At 28.6% G+C, this 13,216-nt stretch overlaps 1 protein-coding gene across 1 annotated transcript in view; it reads right to left on the bottom strand.

Annotated features, from left to right (window-relative positions):
• LOC100814012 (protein STRUBBELIG-RECEPTOR FAMILY 3) overlaps positions 1-4,088 on the bottom strand; it is a 9,550-nt gene extending 5,462 nt beyond the window's left edge. The window contains exons 1-12 of the mRNA XM_014777099.3: positions 3,915-4,088; positions 3,656-3,756; positions 3,218-3,472; positions 2,398-2,527; positions 2,219-2,290; positions 1,961-2,026; positions 1,811-1,882; positions 1,638-1,709; positions 1,467-1,538; positions 1,320-1,385; positions 1,091-1,156; positions 79-472 (exon numbers count right to left, since the gene is read on the bottom strand). Of these exons, the coding sequence (XP_014632585.1) occupies positions 79-472; positions 1,091-1,156; positions 1,320-1,385; positions 1,467-1,538; positions 1,638-1,709; positions 1,811-1,882; positions 1,961-2,026; positions 2,219-2,290; positions 2,398-2,527; positions 3,218-3,353 (1,146 nt within the window). The 5' untranslated portion in view covers positions 3,354-3,472; positions 3,656-3,756; positions 3,915-4,088. The remainder of the gene's footprint in view (positions 1-78; positions 473-1,090; positions 1,157-1,319; positions 1,386-1,466; positions 1,539-1,637; positions 1,710-1,810; positions 1,883-1,960; positions 2,027-2,218; positions 2,291-2,397; positions 2,528-3,217; positions 3,473-3,655; positions 3,757-3,914) is intronic.
• Positions 4,089-13,216: the final 9,128 nt, after the last annotated feature.

Raw genomic sequence — 13,216 nt, 5'->3', positions numbered from 1 at the left:
ATGTTTAAACTGGATAATCCTTCCAATGAACAATTAAATGTTAAATAATAAATTAAATGAAGGACCAAGGTATATTTATTTGCCTTTTTCCATTTGACTACGTGGTTGGACTAAATCCCTAGCACTTTGTCTTTCACCTCCATATGCACCAATTTGATGTCGCTTGGATCTTCTGTCATCCCGTTCTCTTCTGCTACACCTTGGAATAAAGAGAATAAATCCTAGTAACAAAATAATGAATCCCAACACACTAGCAATAGATATCCAAACCACCCTTTTTGTGGATTTTTTGGATTTCCCAGTATGTGATTCATTTGCTGCAGTTGGTCCATCAGCCTGTTTAGTAGGTACACGGCCTGAAGATGGTGGTGTCCCAGAAACCGGAGTTCCTGGTGGTGCTATTGCTGGGGAGCGAGGAGAAGAAGCAGGAGTTGTAGTACTACCACTAACATTAAATGGGTTTCCAGCTTGTCTGCATAACAAATATCGTCTTTATTCTTTAATAACTAAAGCTACAAAATAACTATATATTCTTCAAATTCAAATTTCTGATGTGATCAAAATCAGTAAATATTGAGAATAAAAGAAACTTCACACTAGGAATGAACACTTCAATTTTCTCAATAGTCACAGAATCACTATTTTAAAGCACCAGTATACACCACACAAGCTAATATCCTCATCACCAATCTGGGTGCAAAAGAAGTGTATCTTATCTAAATTGGAAATTGTGTGAAATCTTGACTCTTGAGACTTATCATAAATACCGTGTTTCTTTTTTCCAGGTCAATTAACTGGAGACAACATCTAATTGGGTATTTAATAGAGTCACCATGCTTCTGAAATTCTGCCGAATGACCTACATCAAAATATTATTTATTCTCTTTCAGCCATATAAATTCCTATCTTTGCTTAATTGCAACACTGGAAAACTCTGAAATTAACAAGAATCAGATAAAATTTCAAGAAAAGATGATCCGAATCGCCTAGTTTTCCATGTCCATTTTCACATTTTCTAATTCAAGATAATGCCCCATTTAAGCATAAAGAAGCAAAATATGTAAAGTCCTTGATTTTGTAAGACTTTCACCTGAAGGCAGGGATGCTTAGCAACTTTGGAGGTATTGGGCCAGCAAACTGGTTGTTCTCAACATTCCTGCTCAAACAGGACAAAATAATCATAAATTTAACAGAGAATCAAGAAATACTAACATTTAGAAAGACAGCATCTAATCCTATACGCATTTTTAAAGCTCCCAATTCATAATAAAAACAGCTTTATAAACTAATATATCATGAAATATGGTTAAGAGAAGTACAAATCTTTCAGAGGAAGGTCTTGTAAAACATCAAGTGTCCCAGACAGTTGATTGTTCTGTAAGCGTCTGCCAACAAGGAAATAGTGAGTTTGATTGATATAGAAAATAGAAGGTCATAATTTGATCTTGCTAAGAAAAAATACTAACAGGGTGGTCAGAGCCAACAAGTTATCCATAGAAGGAGGCAATTTCCCACTCAAATTATTTTGAGATAAATCTCTGCACAACAGTTAATTCCTCCATCAAATATTTCAATGTATAAATATAATGAAGCAAAGAATCTTCATCCAAATTGTCTAAATTAAAATGGGGCCATACAGATTGATCAATTGCGTAAGTGACTGAAAAGCATCTGGTATTTCTCCAGTTAAAAAGTTTTCGTTGAGAGACCTGAAAGGAGATAATTCAATATAATTTGGATGAACTAGCATAACATTTAACATCACCTACCATTCAAATTTAATATAAAACAGGAGAAGCAACAAACTCACATGTCTGTCAGTCCAGTCAAAGTGGATAAAGATGCCGGAATACTTCCAGTGAACTGGTTGGCTGCAAGAAAACTGCAAATACAATCCATCATGTCTTTTTGCACAAATTGTTGGGAATAGCTAGTATCACAGAGTTAGATTATTACATACAAGTTTCTCAAGGTAACTGGCAAACTGGATGGAATATTTCCTCCAATGTTGTTGCTGCTTAGATCACTAACTCCAAAATACATAGCAAACAGTAAAGAGGTTGCAGAAGCAATATATATGCACTATGAGAAGAATAACCACTGAAATTCATGAACTGGTGAAAATGCTACAGATGCACAAACATACAGATGTTCATGCATATGTGCATGAACACAAACAGGTAAATGCCGAGAGAGAGAGAGAGAAATTTCTATTTACATTACTGAGATTGAAACAAAAGTTGACAGTTTATCTCCCAGTTCTCCTCCCAAATTTGCACCATTTAGAACTCTGTCATAAATAAGATGATAAGAAAATTCATGATCATCTATTATGAGAGATGTCAATAAACAAATCAACATGAAGAGTCAAGTCAAAGGGATAACAGTATAACATACATTTTTTGTATGAATGATCCATTACACAGAATGCCTTGCCAACCTTCTCCACATGGATCTCCTCCACTAGCAACCCACCCAGGCAAAACAGGGGATCCCAGTGCAATGTATAAGCTATTAATTGCAGCAACTGATACAATCAAAAAATTTTAGAACTCCTATAGACTTCAGATATATGACATAACAAATCAAAAAAATGTTAAAAGCAATAATTCATAAATTTTCTGTTCTAGTTCACAGCCACACAGTTCAGTGACCCTCCACACATCAATCAAGACAAGGCAGAACATTCTAACATAGCACAATCAGCATTCAATATCAGAAAATTAAACAAACAAAACAAACAACAGAAGTCTTTTCCCACCAGATGAGGTTGATTACAACAGACCAATTAGACATTAAAACAAAAGGCAAATAGTAAAATTATAATATTAAATCAAGGACATTTCAACATAAAAATTAACTGTAGAGTAGACTGAATAGGCACAGCAGGAACACAAATTGTGACAGTTCAGTTTAAAGGGGGAAGTAGGTTATCAACCCCAAAGCATCACCAATTCATCATACAATACAACGCATGAAATCCTATTTGATAGCCAGTAGATATGAGAAAAGAAGATAGACTTTAACCACCATTGAGAAACAGTGAAACGCACACACACAAACAAACTATGATATTAAAAATAAAAAAAATAAAAAAAAAGACCCAGAAGACTGCACTATCAGCTAACCACTACACTTGTGTGACCACAGAATCCTCAATCATTCACTAGGGAAACCACACAAAATGCCAAAGGCCAAAAAGAGTGAGAATCCTTACCATCAGTGGGATCAGTGGCTGCACTTGAAGTCTGAATTGTGCAGATCAACAAATATACCAATAGAAGTTGTTCATAGATCTTCACCCTCTTCCACTCCAAACCAGATCTCTTCCAACCCATTGATCTCCACCTCATCCTTTAATCTTCAGTACACACCTCTCAGTGAACTCAATCACAGAAGCATCCTCCAAAAACAGAAGAAGAACCAGGTCAACCCCCTTGAAGCTATTTTCGACCACCTCAACAAATCCAACCTACCAATAAAAAAAATGCACACCCCATGATTCCATTCACAAACCATAAATATGCGAAACACACCCCAATATAAAAAAACAATGAAATAAAATGCAACTTAGATTCCAAGCATTAAGCATGACCAAGAAAAGATAAAATCTGAAAACTAAACAAAACAAAATAAAACAATGAAATGAACTTACTTGTAGGAAAGTTAAGTGAAGAGCAGAACAAGGTTGGCAAATGCTGAGAATTTGCTTTGAGATTCTACTAAGAAGAAGTAGTTACTATTGCTGGAGGTGTGCTGAAGGAAAAAATAAAACTTGGCGTATGAGATTGATGAAAAAGAAGGAAACGTAAGCACACACATAGCATTGCATCAAAAAGGGGAATTTGGCTTATAATAATAATAAACTAATAATTATTATTGTTAAGTAGTTGAAACTTGCGTAAAACCCTAACCTTTGTAAAAGAAGGAGCTGGGAACAAGGAAAAAAAGACAGGCAAATTTGGAAAGGTTCAATGACGAAGGTAAGAGGTTGTCTCTGAAACACTACTCTCTCTATCTGTGTTCTGTGTCTCACTGTTCTCTTTCTCTCTCTTTCTATAAACAAAGGAAAAGGGTGTGCAAGAAAAATGAAGTCAAGTCATATATATCTACTCTGTAAAGTTATTTTCAGAATGCCAGAGTTGTCCTTTCCACGCGCCAACGACGGCGCGTGCCTTCTCTCTGCTTTGCTTGCATTCCATGAATAGTTAAGATTATTGTAAATTTGTAATCTTAATCTTAAATTCTTACCAATCTTGTTTATTAAATATTTTTGTTTTATTATAATTATCGTCTTAGATTATTTAACATAAATAAAAAATAATAAAAAATTGTTGCTTGGTTCTGCTTTCATCTGTTATTTTTTGCCATGGAATACATGTATGTATATGTTTCCCGTTAATGGTGTGCTTTTGTGTTATGTCGTTGGAAATTATTCCAACCTTGAAGAAGACCTGAGAAAAGGTAATTTGATTCCAACTTTTTTATCTCCTTTGTTAGAGCACAAGTCAGTTGCTTGTTCAAATTAGCATATATTCTTTCATATAAAATAAATTATCACATTCTGGATATTGTCACAATTGTAAGTATCTTTTAAAAGTTTAATAGTTATATATTGATATTGATAGTATAAAAAAATTACATTCTTAGTTAATTAAAAAGTACTATTAATATTTGTAATTCTAAACCTTCTTCAAACTCTTGTTCAACGGATTGTTGCTTCTCATTTCTATGCTTTAAAAAGTGAAAATTTTTATTTGAAAATGGATTTTCAAACACACTCTTAATTATTTTATAGAGGTGAATAACTTTTATCATATATTTAACTAATTTAAGATTGTGATTCAATCATAATATAAAATTGTTTTATATTATTAATTAATACTACATTTACTTGATTTTAGTAATTAATAAAGCATTAAACCCCGGTTCTCAAAATATATCTTTTCTTATATGCAGCTGTCAAAAAAAATCTTATCTTATGTGCATTCATATTTCATCATTTAATTTCTTGTTTATAATCTACTTCCTCTTTCGAAATACTCTGTTCCGTTTAAAAGTTAAGATACCCTCGTTAAGTACACAGTTCAAAATAAGAAATTGTAATCAGACATATAACAGAATATGTATAATTATAGAAAATGCCACACTTTACCTTTCAATTTATCTTCGTACAAATTAGCTTATAATTGAACCATATTCTTTATGTTAGATCAAATTACAGAAGTTTTACACACTGGAACTTTAGGACAAAAACAACGCACCAAGACATGTATAACGTTATTTCCCTATTAGCATGTGTCAGAAAATTGATCTACGAAGGTGGTAGATCAAGCAATTCAATATACTAAAGCACCGACATAAACACGGACATGAGACACAACATAGATAACACGGACATGAGACACAACATGGATACAGACATATAAACATCTGTAATGTCTAAAATATAAAACGTAATATAAATGTCGTGTCGATGTCAAATACTAACACGGACGCGTGTCGAACACCAAACACAACAAAAAATTAGAGTGTCCGTGCTTCATAGATTAAATATTATTATCGACATTCATTTTAACAAAATGATATATATGTTGATAGCCATCATCTTTCAATTATCACAAGAGTGAAGTTGAGTAAGTTTATTTCTCCACCTATAAATCTTATGTTATATATTGTCAGAGATTCAGAGTGATGGATTTAATAATGGTTAAATGCTAAACATGAAACAAGGCCTGGGGTAAAAATATGTAATATGTGATCTTTTTATCAGTCAGAAAAGAATGTAATGAGTGTATCCAACGTTATTTTTAAAATCAACTAGAAAAATATGAAATTTAAAAAAAAAATCAGTTTAAAGTGAGATGAGAAAATGAAAATTTATAAATAATTTTACGAAGAATATATAGTTTTCAGATTTTCCTTTCTTATTTTTACGTTTGGAGTTTTTGGATGCTGGTTGCGTCTTCGCGGTGGAGACTGGAGAGTATTTCCACCTGCTGCAGATGCGCGTGGGGTGATCATGAAATTTATTAGAATATATAATTTGCGAAACTGAAATTCTTTTTTTATTTTTTATTATAAGTCTTTCGTTAAGAAATAAATAATAAAACGATTTTTAATTTGTTATTAGAAATTCATTAAAAATTGTGATAGAGCGTATTAATATTATTTCCCAAAAAAAAACTTTTAATTTTTGAATCAAAATCTTTAAAAGCAATGATTAATATTTGCTTTTAAAAAAATGCCTAATAATTGAATAAGATAATCAAATTTAAATCTTCCCAAAATTAATATTACTTACTCTTATATATTTATTTTTATTTTGTTGTTTTATGTACTAAGTTTTCTATTTTGGCCCTTGTTCTATAAAAATTACATATATCTACTTTATGTAAATTTACAAACCATACGAAAAAATATTTTTGAAAAGAATAAAAGTGACAGGGATGTATATTATTAACAAAAATTCTTACAATTCTTTCCAAAAAAAATATTACAATTGATAAGTAAGCCTTTTAAGTTTTAAGTATGTTAAATTAAAGTTCACTTATTAGTTATTAATTATATGTATGAAAAATGTATTCTTGAAACATACAAACTGCACTTTAATGATATATGTATGTATTTTGAAAGATTTGTCATTTGTAATAAATTTCAGTTAATAATAAATAATTTTTAATTAACTAAAATTTAAAAATCTTTAAAATGACAATGTACTAAAATTAAAGGCTAATATAAATCTTCACACGCCCTTTTCATGTAAATTATTGCTTATTCAATATATTTAACATAAATCCTATGTTTAAATCTTTTAAACTCTTAAAAGAAGTAGGATCCAAATAACCCGTAATAATAACAAACAATGAATGTTTAATAATTCATCGTCTATCTTCAAAGTGAAACTGTGTAAGAGACGTCAGTTTCTGAAAGAGGGGCTCACGTGCTGTGTATTGAATGATGGTTATGGTTTTCATGATGCCTAATTTAAAAATTCCACTGAATTTTATGAATATCCACTTCTATAATTGGTTAGATACTGATTTTGATTACAAGTTCATGTTTGTTTTTTTATGGAATGCGTTCCTCTTACTATAAGCAAAATAGTAGTACTTCCACCTATCCATAATTAGTCATTAAGAAGAAAATTAATTTTTCAAATAATAATTGTTATGTTATGAAAAGGAAGTCAATTTCTTAGCCATCAACAGCAAAGTGATGATAAGACAACGAAAACTAAAAATAAATCACTAATGATATGATTAATTTTGTAAATTTTTTGTTTTCTTATTAATTTATTAAAAAGTTGTTTGTGTAAAATAATTTAGAATGATAATTATAATGAGATAGAAAGAAATATTATTTTTCTGTAACAAAAGGAATATTATTTTTAAGAATCTGTATTAAAATAATTAGTAATTGAGTAAAACAAACCGTATAAGCAACTGCATTTTATCTTTCAACTCAAAACTCAAAAGGCTTTCAAAAGCCATTGATTTTCCTGAAACAATGATTGGGTTTTAGAAAAGTGTGTAGAGAACAGGACAGAAAGGCACAGACATCAAATTAATCAAGATAGTATATGATATTTTTGGGGTACATATAGATAGTATATGATTTTAAATTATGAAAAGTTGAAAACATCAAAACTAAATTTACATAAACAATCATATATCAAGAGTATTAATGATAATCAAATACTACAAATTTGGTAGAATCTCATGACTTTTTTATCCTGGATGATTTTTGCATATATTTGATGCAAAACATTAATACAAACTTATTAAAATTTAATAATCTAATCGTAGTTGAATCTAGAAATTTCATTTCTTTATTTATTAACTGATACTAAAAAGTATCCTATTATTTTATCGTTTCTTGTTTGTTTTTGTCAAATACTGTGTATCCCTTGACAATGTTGAAGCAATGGGAAGCAAAAGGATAACTATTACCAGAGTTTCCAGGTCATTATTACGTGGGAAGAATAATTTTTCCACGTTGGAAATGAAAAAAAGAAGAAGGAAAAGACCAAATTAAGAAGAGGAAGTCAATTTCATAGCCATCAACAACAGCAAAGTGACCATTATGTCATGGAAAGGAATAAGTAACGAAGAAAGAAAAAAAAACACTAAAATGGTTGGCCATCTTTATCTCTTTGTTATCCAAGCCAAGTTGTCACTAATCACGGTGCTTGGAATTAATCTATGTGATGATGTGCACACCACTTATCAATAACCCCCACGCTTATTGCTTAATTACTTAAAATCTATGTGAAGCTTATTAAGTCTTCATGAAAAGAAAGAAAAAAAATGAGTTCAAGTAATAGCTTTTTTTTATACTAATAGCTCTCCACGAAAATCAATAGGTTTAATTACATATTTTCAGTCTCTTATGTACTTATGATTACGTGATTTCGCTTCTTCAGATTTTAATTGCATTAATTGAGTATTTGACTTTCTTATATACAGCTACATATATTTTCTCTTAGTATTTCGTACATTAGGTTCTTTAGCTATCCATTATTTCATTTAACATTTAGGTCAATGATCGTTTCTTGAGAATGAAAAGACATTCTTTTATTGTTAACTGTTCTCATAAAAATAATAATTTACCTAAAGTATATGATCAATATGATAATTAAGTTAATTTAGTCATAGTAATCTTTTAGGTTATTGTAGTTTAAATATTATTCTATGTTTTTTTGTTGGTATATTATATTTATTTATCGTCATATTATGCTCAGTTTGATTTATAAGTTAATTCCGTTTAACTGTGGATAAAATCAGGATGAAGAAATTTAATTGTTAATAGGAGAAAACTTGATGAACACAGATGATGTAATTAATTAGAACATGTGGAATCAAAATCATATAATCACACTGAGACAAAAAAAAAAACAATTAAATCAAATAAATAATCAACGTTTCATTTCGTTACATGCATAAACAGGGTGCTGAATCGATGTGGCTGCTCAGGCCAAATATTTGGTGATATGGTCGAACCTATGACTGAGTAAACTGGCCACTTATTCACGATGACAACTTTTGTTCTAAATTTTAAACTAGTACAAAGGAGTAAATGTAGTGTAGTTTTTATGCTTCATTCATTGCACGAAAGAGTTTAGATTTTGAATGTTCTTTTGTTAAATAACACGATATATTTAATATTATATGAGTATAGAATATTTTTATACAGATATTTAGTAAATTATATGACCGTAATATCTTATCAGCGAATAAAATAATATGATAGAATAACTAATTCAATATTTAATAAGAAATTATTTCATTACAACATCGTATTGAAGTCATCTTAATTGGTGTAGCTCAATTGGTAACATACCTAAATTTGTAATGAAATACTATATTTGAGTTTAATCCCTATAAAATATATTTTGGGAAAGAGTATAAAATCTCAACTGTGATTAAGTTTTAGACTAATAATTAGTCACATAAATAATCGATTAAAAGGACCTATTGAAGGGTTAAAAGTCCTAAGTGATTACCAAAAAATTCTTATTAAATGACTTTATAAAAACATTTTGTATTAGTAACATGAATAAATTAAATTCATATTCTATTTCAAGATTTAATTATTCATTTGATTTTTTAGTTGTATTAGTTCATATTTATTTATGTGATTGCTTAATTATAAAAAAAATGGATATAATACTGTAATAATAAGATTGCTTAATTATAGAAAATTCTTACCTTTTGGGAATCATATCAATTAAATTGATTTGGTGTACATTTCTTAATTAACTAGTATTCATAATCAGGATTATATCTTTATATCTGTTAGTAAAAATAAAATAAAAAAATCCTATCCTTGCACAAATCAGTAAACAATGCATCTCTTACTCCAATCGTTGTGCCTACTATATGCTAATATTGTTGTGTATGCTTTATGCTAATACTTCAGTTTAAAAAACACGTGCGCATACTTTATCATTTAGCTTCTATACTTATAAATAATCTATTTAATCCTTATAAATTTAAATGCATGGTAGGAACTAATTAAAAGGGATAAAAATGATGTGTACTCAAGACTCAGATATAAAAAAATAATAATTCAGATTCATTAAAAAAAAGTTAATATCATTTAATTTTGATAATCTCAATAAAAAAATAATTCATTTTCTAAAATATCCTTTACATTTAATTGCATAGGATAAAAAAGAAAACGTTGTAAGAAATAAAACTCCAAGTAAATAGAAGAAAATTAGTTAAAATTTATTTATATTTTAATTAATTCATTACACAGAATTTATTTTTTTGCTTATATTTTATAAGAACTAAAAAAATAAAAAATGATATATGTAGAGACTAACATAAATTATTTTTAAATATTGGAACTAAATGTAAAGTATGTGCAAAGAATATGAGTAATTAAATCTTATTTTAAAAGGAAAAAAAGACATTTTTTTATTAAATATAATTAATGAACCCTGTTAACAAACGTATTATGTCATTATTTAATAAAAAAAATTATATTTCTTTTCTCAATATATATTATTGATAGAAAAAAAAATAAAAGTTTCATATCAACTAAAAATAAAATTAATATAAAATATATAAGTGAGGAATAACTTTCCTCTATATAATTTTTGAAACTAAATTAAGATCAAATAACATATATGATTTTTATACTATTGTCTATACATATTCATGAACAGTATATATGGTTTTTATATATTTTATTGCCTTTAACTTTGTTGCCCTTCCGTCCTATATTTATTTATTTTCCTGTTTAAAGTCTTCTTTTAAGGAGTACGTAGGAGCACTAACTATGATTTTCATTCTTTGATATTATAGTTCTACACTTCCACATCAACTCTTTTTTCTTTTCTTTTCTTTTGTTGTTTGACTTGTTTTCTAGTCAGCTTAATCAAATGTACGTTAGAACTTAATTTTATTTCTTTAGATTTTTTTTCTCTCTCTCGCAATAGTAAATTATGTGTCTTTATTGGCACTTTTACCTGGGCGTTAGCTTTTCCTTTTACAAATATTTTCCTATAATTAATTCTACTTTGATATGACCTTACAAGTAAGGAAAAAGTTTCCATATTAAAATTCAGCTGGGTGTGATGGGGGAGAAAAAATAGATGGATGAAAAGTAGGTAGGTTATAAAAAAATAAAAAAAAATTGGGTGGGAATAGAGATTGTTTTGGTTGAACAAAAGTATAGTGAAAGCAGGGAGAAATATTTTACTAAAGTTGTTTTTTTTACACGAATTAAAGTTATTTGATATGTGGAAAAAATAAAAATATTAATATTAATCGTATTTCATATTATGCTTGCATGCATAATCGGTTATGTTATGTTTTCATTGCATTACCGATTAAGTTGCAACATAATCAGCTTCTATGGTATTGGGTGTCGATTTAAACTAGCGACAGAAGTTACATTTCTAAAAAATCATGAATCATTTTAAAGCCATATATTGCACTAACACTTATCACCAAATTAAATTAGTCAAATAATTTCAACTCACATCAACAATTTTTTTTTAAATCTCATCTATTTTTCTCTTACCAAATGACGGAAATTTCATTGAACCGACGCCTCCCTCCTCTTCCTTTCTCTTCTTTGTCATTTCGTTTGTAACAAACAAAGCATAAGAAAATGCTTAATACATTCTCTAAGTTGGGAGCAGGTTAGAAACAAGGTTAAACACAATATTTTCTGTCTTTAGATGAAAAAAGAATAAAAGACATACGAGAATACAAATCCTTATTGGCACATTGTATATTTATATGTCAACAATATTGGTTCAATTGATAAAGATTGAATTCATATTTTACAAAGATGTGAGTTTGAATTTTAATGTCAATGTAAGAATTTTGTTAGTGGATGATGGGAAAGTATTTTTGGAAGAGCTTAATGAGTTTTAAGATTTATTCTGATCCTAATAAATCCTGAAATTTTGAAAAGAAAAAAAAGAAGAAGGATTATATTATATATATTTTTACAATTGACATATAATCAAATACAAGAATGTTCAATTTGCTTGTATGTATGTGTAATAGTAAGAAAACGAAATGAAAAATGTTGGAATGAAGATCAAGTTATTTAATTAACTAAATGGCAAATCTGGTAACAAAAAAAAAAGAAAAGAGAATCATAGAAAGCAACCAGCTTTGCGTTTGATAGGCAAGTAAGTAATTAGACATTGACATGGAGTCAATGTCATGCATTAAAAGTAAGGATTGAATAAAATGAAACATTGATTTGTATTAGGTTTTTTGAGTGGTTGGTAATTGGTTCGCCAATGGGAATGGGAATTGTTGTTGCTGGTTTTGTCTCCCACACACCAAGACACATTGAAAGCCAATCAAGGCATGCCACGACTTGAGGGGCATTAATTGCCGTTTCTGTCACTGCCGTACCTTTCGTATTAAGAGAACTTTGGAAGAAATATTGAGATTGACTTTTGTGCTGTTCTTTTTTAGGTTGTCTCAATAAATGTTATTTATTTAGTTTATGTTAATATTTAATTTTATGATTCAATTTAAAATCGTGTGATTTTTAAGGAGTAACACAGAAATAATTAATAAATAGATTGTTAAGAAGAGAAGACACATCTAAGTATTGGAGTTCTACAAACAACATTGTCTAATTAAGTATTTTTTATTATATACATTAGTTATTTTTCTTTTTAAATATTGGTGTTATTTCTTTTTTTATATTAAAAAAAACAAAAAATAAGTGTTCAAATGTACTTGTTTTTAAGATATTTATTTTTAATAATAAAATAATTTTTTATAGATCCCATTAAAAACACTAAAAAAAAAGTTATTCCATTGTAAAAATTAAGTGATAAAAAATATTTATATTGAGAAGAGTAAAAATAAGGAATGTGTACATCTTCTGTCTTTACCACGCAAAGTTAACTCCTATGGTATCTCAATCTCAATTATTTTTCTATTATTTTAACTGACTCGTCCTTCTCGTGTCTATCAACTTAGAATACAAATTTTTTTGCCATATTAATTATACACGCTCCTTCAAAGTTCAAAGTATATGTTTCCATTAAGCAAACTGCTAATAAGTGTCCTTACGTCCAGTTTAAAGGTTAAGGAATTAAAAGTTTTTTTTTAAAATTCATAAAATTATCTTGTTTAAAATTTTTAATTTTTTTTAGATATTCATAATAAATATTTTCTTTGTTTAGTTTCTTAATTAATACACTAAAAACATTAGTTAGTAAGACCCT

Source organism: Glycine max, chromosome 6, assembly GCF_000004515.6.
Source record: "Glycine max cultivar Williams 82 chromosome 6, Glycine_max_v4.0, whole genome shotgun sequence".
NCBI classification, from domain to species: domain Eukaryota; kingdom Viridiplantae; phylum Streptophyta; class Magnoliopsida; order Fabales; family Fabaceae; genus Glycine; species Glycine max.
The sequence above is the reverse complement of the archived record's forward strand: the minus strand, read 5'-3'. Positions and strand labels throughout refer to the sequence as shown.